Genomic DNA, 6,000 nt, shown 5'->3' with positions numbered 1-6,000 from the left:
TTTTCCACTGATGCAAGAAATGGAGCTAGGTCAGGATGCTGCTAAGATAAGCAGGCATAGGAACATGAGTCTGAAAGAACAGAGTCAGGAAAGAAGAAACAGAAAGAAACCACAAATATGAGAATGGTGCCAAGATTTCAACTCTGAGCAAAGGATAGGAGAATAAGAGCAATAAAAGAGATAGAGGACACAGGAGAAAGGTGGCACAGGGTGTCGATGAAGAACGAAATGTTCTGTTGAACCTGATGAGTCTGATATGTATACATAGCACCTATAGGAACATGTCCACCAGGAAGTCAGAAAGGACTCACTGCACCTCAAAAGTCCAAAGTAGATACAGACATGGAAGCCAATCCCGAGAGAGACAAGCTGAAATCATGAGAACAGCAGAAATAACAAGAAATCAGCAGGAGAAAGCACAGAATTCACCAAAGACCCAACCCTGGGGCTGTTGGCAATGGGAGGACAGAGGAGTAAGAATCTGTGAAGAAGGCCAAGATGGAACAGGTCAGAGAGGCAGACAAACCAAAAGGGTTCCAGGATCTATGCTACATGCAAAAAGAAAAGTCACCTGCATCAGAGATCGCAGAAAGAGTAGGCAGAAAGCAGGATAAGAGGGCTACTGGACTGGGTGCTTTGTTGGTGTAGTGGGGCAGAGACCATTGTGATAAGAAATTGGAGATACAAAGGTAGGAAAAGAAGCCGTATTTGTCCACTCTCCCAATAAAGCCTGAGACTGTTAGAGAGAAAGGAATAGGACTGTAACTTGAGGGATAACATGAAACAGGAATGAATCAGTATTTTGTCAACCAGAGGTATCACCACATAATGAGAAAAGGCTTTATGTACATCTGGCACAGGTATGATTAAAGTATGGAAATAGACAACAACCATTCTGCCTATTAAAACTCTCGTGTTCCCCATCTCCTGCACACACACACACACACACACACACACACTTTGTACTAAATAGTGCCTTTACAATACAGATATAAAAAGAGGACCTGTATTACAATGAAAGCGTCATTCAAGAACTGAATGTCATAAACTATATATTTGGAAATGCACCTTGTAAGTTTTACATCAACATTTTACCCAAGAGATTATCTGTTAATTTTTGAAATGACCTGCTACTTTCATGTCTTTTGTTGTCTAAACTTGGCAGCATCATGGATCATTAGAAAAAATACCTATAAAAATATAATTAACCATAGTTAACTTCAGAGTTGTACTGAAAATATTAGTGGGCCGGGCGCAGTGGCTTACACCTGTAATCCAACCACTTTGGGAGGCCAAGGAGGGCGGATCACTAGAGGTCAAGAGTTCAAGACCACCCTGGCCAACATGGCAAAACCCTATCTCTACTAAAAATACAAAAAATTAGCTGGGTGTGGTGGTGCACACCTACGATCCCAACTACTTGGAAAGCTGAGAATCACTTTAACCCAGGAGGCAGAAGTTGTAGTGAGCCAAGATCACACTACTGCTCCAGCCTGGGGACAGAGTGAGACTCTGACTCAAAAAAAAAAAAGAAAAGAAAAGAAAAGAAAATGTTAGCAAAGTATAGTATTTACACTGTGATACTAAACAACCCTTAAAACCTCCCAAATACTGAAGATCTTTCCCACATCCATACACTGTCATAGCACATGCTCTATGTTTACCTATAAATATTGCTTTTAATCATTAAATGGTTGACAAGGTTGAAGTTATGAGAAATGGTTATGAAAGCAGCAAATACCTGAGGTACTCACAGCTGTGGAGTAGGGGTTATGAGCTCCAGTATTTTCAGCCCAGCAGCCACATCCATAAAGAGCAGCCTGGGGAAAAAAGAAAATAGATATAATATTTCAGAAATATCATATGTAATTATTAGTTTTCAACAGAAATCATACCCATCTAATAAAGCCTGGTTTAATAATGATATAAAACAACTAGGTGATAATACCAGATGTTGTATATGACCCACCCGCACGATGCTTTTAATATTATCAAAACTATGTTTTCAGATATTCCATTCATCTAAAAACTTTCAGAAAATAGCAAAAGAAAGTTTCTTAGTGTCATCAGCAGTAATTTTTTCCTTCCCTGAAAAACTTCTCCCTTTTGTAATTTGTCAGCTAGTTGTTCTTCTGGCCCCTTAAAACCAATGTGGTTGGCTTAAAATAGTAGTTTTCAAACTAGGTGTGTGTCAGATTACTGGGGGAGCTTACTGATAAGAACTCTGATTCCTGGGAATTCTGATTTAGTGTCTGGGAAGACCTGGGAATCAATACTGTTAACCAGGGTCATGGGGTACTGGGATGCAGCTGGTCCTCCTGCCATGCTCTAGGAAATCCTGCTTCAAGAGGGCCTTTTCCATGTCTGTGTCGAACTGGCACAAGAGGAAGTACAAACAGTCCTGTATCAAAGGGTCCAATATACACTCACCATTGTGCTAGAGTCAGCCAGATGAAAAGAAAGGAGGCAAAAAAGCCTCCTTTCTTTTGTTCAAGCTCGTCACTTTGTTAGGTGGTAGAGCAGATTTATACATCTGAAACCATCAGGAACACAATAAGCTACTATGGTTTTATAAAAGATTAGGATGATCATTCCTATTTTGTTTTAATAATGCTACTTCTCTTCGATATCCACAATGACTTTTCTGACTTTGGGAGGGAAATCACAACTAACAACTTTTCCACTCCATAGTAAGAAGTAGAAATTAAAATTAAAAAAAAAAAAAAAACCTAGCTAGCTAGCTATCATAGAAAAATACAAGGAGGCACGCTCAACAGTTCATTACTACATGGTTGATAAGAATAAGAAACTTGAAACAACCTAAATGTCAATCAGTAAGGAAATGGCTAAATAAACCCTGGCATGGCAGTATGTGGAATTCATTGCAAAGGTTAAAAATAAAAGAATTAAGCTTTTTAAAAAATCTTTAAGAACAAATACAGAAAGATCTCCCAAACATATTGTTGAATTGAAAAAAAAAGCAAACTACAACATTCAGTATTCTCTGCCATTGATGGAGGGAAAAGATACTCCCATAAAGCAGTACTGATATTTCCTAGGAGTTCATTCTGAGGACTGGGGAATAGGCTAAGACTGGGGATGGTGAGCAGACTTCAGCTTTCTATGATATTCTGTTATTTTTTACAAGGATCTTAAAAATCATTAGCTCCAATATTCTACCCAGAGCAGGAATCTCCATGAAACATCTGAGGCACTTCTGACACTGAGAACCTCACTACCCCATGTGGGAACACATTCCATTTTCGGACACTTTCCACTGGTAACAAATATCTGCTGTATCACAACTTCCAACCACTAGTCCTGGCTCTGATTTCTGGAAGTATTGTAACCTCCCCAGAAAGTCCTCTAATTTTTTAAAAACAGCTATTCTAGTTCTCTTTTCTAACCCAAAGAAACCCAAATTTGTGAGCTGTTCCCAAGACTTTGCGATGCACAAACCCACCACTCTCTCATAATTACCCTCCTAGAGAAATAAGTCAGTGTCCAGGATAACCAGAGATGAAGTCTTCCATGTTCATGTGACCCACAGTTGCTGTCTCCAGATGTTACTGAAATACCCCTCTTAAAAGCAGAACCAAGAACTGAGCAGGATACTCTCAATATGGTAGACAGTGGGAAATCTGTTTACTGCCTCTGAAAACACCATGCTTCTAAAATACATGCTGGCTCAGGGTCAGTGTGGCAACTGAAAGCCCTTCAGAAGTGATTTAGAATATGAATTTATAAATAAACTAGCAGACCTGTGGGATAACTATTCAACTGGTACTCCCTAAAGCAAGGGCTGGATCAGCCGAAGTCTCAGAGAACACAAGAAATCAATGGAAGGACCCATTCTTCCTTCATTGAAAACTCTGAACTGCCCATCATCATCATCTTTTACATTTCCCACAATTAACATGACCAGGAGCCTGCACTCAAAAAATAGTAAATAAGGTCCCAAGGACACCTCTTAGAAAGCCAGGGAAGGTCATCTTTCTAGAAAAGAACATTTACACTTACCCTTTGTTCCTTCCCTTTAAGAAAATTCCCTTTATGATGCTCTTCCTTAGTCTCAAGACCTAAAACTGTCTTCCTTCTTAACCTTCTGAAATTCACTGGGCTAAGACAGTGATAGGTAAGATAAAAGAATTAGAGGTTGTCCATCTGTTATCCACTTGTTTGGATAAAATACGGCAAGCTTAAGCAAGCCTTTAAAAACAAATTTTTAAAATCTTATTTCTTTTTGGTAGTAAAACTGTATTAAAATTTTATTAAAGTTATGCAGTAAAATAAGGTCATATAAATGATATTATTATTAATCTTCTCTGGGCCATAGTTTCCTCTTCTATACAATAAGAATAATGAAAATATCTACCTCATATTGTCACAGGATCATGTGAATTAACATACTTGCTGAACACAGCAAGTGCTTAATTAACACTAGCTCTAGCTATTATTACTAAGGGCTATAATATGTAATTTAAATGCATTTTGACATTGAATCTTCTACAAGTTTGTAAGGTAGCTGGTTATCCCCATTTTACAGAAGTAGAAAGTGGAGCTGAAAGATGTTAAGTAACTTGTTCAAAGTAAGGGGCATGGTAAGTGGGGAGGTGGGATTAGAATAGAGGTTTACCTAGATCGAAAGTCCACACTTAACCAGTAAACTCAACCGCCTATTTGTCTGGGGGTGGTGTGAAGTTTAGGGGGAACAAGTGAAATATAATAATTCCTTTCTCATGTCCAAACTGTAAATTCAAATAATTACAGTAAGCTAAAGAAGCAAATAAGTTCTAATTCAAATTCCCATTTCTTATCTTTTTTTAGAGACAGAGTCTTGCTCTGTCTCCCAGGCTGGAGTGCAGTGGCATGTTTGGCTCACTGCAACCTCAGCCTCCCAGGATCAAGCAATTCTCCTGCCTCAGCCTCCCCAAGTAGCTGGGATTACAGGTGTCAGCCCTCATGCTCAGATAATTTTTGTTTTGTTTTGACACGGAGTCTCAGTCTCACCCACACTGGAGTGCAATAGTGAGATCTCAGCTCCCTGCAACCTCCGCCTCCCAGGTTCAAGCGATTCTCCTGTCTCAGCCCCCCAAGTAACTGGGATTACAGGCTTGCACCACCATACCCAGCTAATTTTTGTATTTTTTAGTAGAGACGGGTTTCATCATGTTGGCCAGGCTGGTCTTGAACTCCTGACTTCAAGTGATCTACCCGCATTGGCCTCCCAAAGTGCTGGGAATTACAGGATGAGCCACTGCACCTGGCCTAATTTTTGTATTTTTAGTAGAGATGGCATGAGCCAAAGTGCTGGGATTACAGAAAACAGTGAGAAAGTCATGGGACTACAATGCATTGACGGTGACTCTGCTGGCTTTTCTCTCACCTTCTCTACTTCTCTTTCTCTATGAGGTTTCACCATGTTGGCCAGGTTGGTCTTGAACTCCTGAACTCAACTGATCTGCCCACCTCAGCCTCCCAAAGTGCTGGGATTACAGGAGTGAGCCACTGCGCCTGGCCTCAAATTGCCATTCACCATCTGCACTGCTATCATATATCTACAGCAGGGTAATATGCTAAAATTTTTAAGTAGTTAATTGTGCATTTAACATACATTAAAAGTATCTAGTTTCAGCACACTTTAAAAAATAATTAGCCTTTGATATAACTTACTTTTGTATTTTGTTTCATTTGGGCTTGTCAAAAAGAACTGTTCTTTACCTCTCATCTGATACTTACATAGTTTCAAGTTTATTACATCTCCTCTATCCAAGCATTATAATCCAATTAAGCAACTGCATTTTCCTATAAGCCCTTTTACTCTTATTTCACACTCTTTCCTGATTTTATAACTCTCAGAAGCTAGGTATTCATAAACTAGCCAAGTGAGGCAAATCAACACATAAATTTTACAGAAGTATTTCTTTTGCTCAGGACAGTTCTAAGTGCAGGGGCAGAACAGCTTCAAGACTGTTAGACGTAATATCCTGCTAACATAAT

General features: G+C 39.3%; 1 protein-coding gene across 1 annotated transcript in view; it reads right to left on the bottom strand.

Moving 5' to 3' along the window:
- Positions 1-1,741: 1,741 nt before the first annotated feature.
- The window catches only part of LOC105550318 (threonine aspartase 1), a gene marked incomplete at its 3' end in the record, with an annotated part of 135,820 nt that continues 131,561 nt past the window's right edge, over positions 1,742-6,000 (bottom strand). Inside the window, exon 10 of the mRNA XM_011995211.1 lies at positions 1,742-1,820. Within this exon, the coding sequence (XP_011850601.1) occupies positions 1,742-1,820 (79 nt within the window). The remainder of the gene's footprint in view (positions 1,821-6,000) is intronic.

This window comes from Mandrillus leucophaeus, unplaced genomic scaffold (genome assembly GCF_000951045.1).
Source record: "Mandrillus leucophaeus isolate KB7577 unplaced genomic scaffold, Mleu.le_1.0 Scaffold476, whole genome shotgun sequence".
Classification (NCBI taxonomy): domain Eukaryota; kingdom Metazoa; phylum Chordata; class Mammalia; order Primates; family Cercopithecidae; genus Mandrillus; species Mandrillus leucophaeus.
The sequence above is the reverse complement of the archived record's forward strand: the minus strand, read 5'-3'. Positions and strand labels throughout refer to the sequence as shown.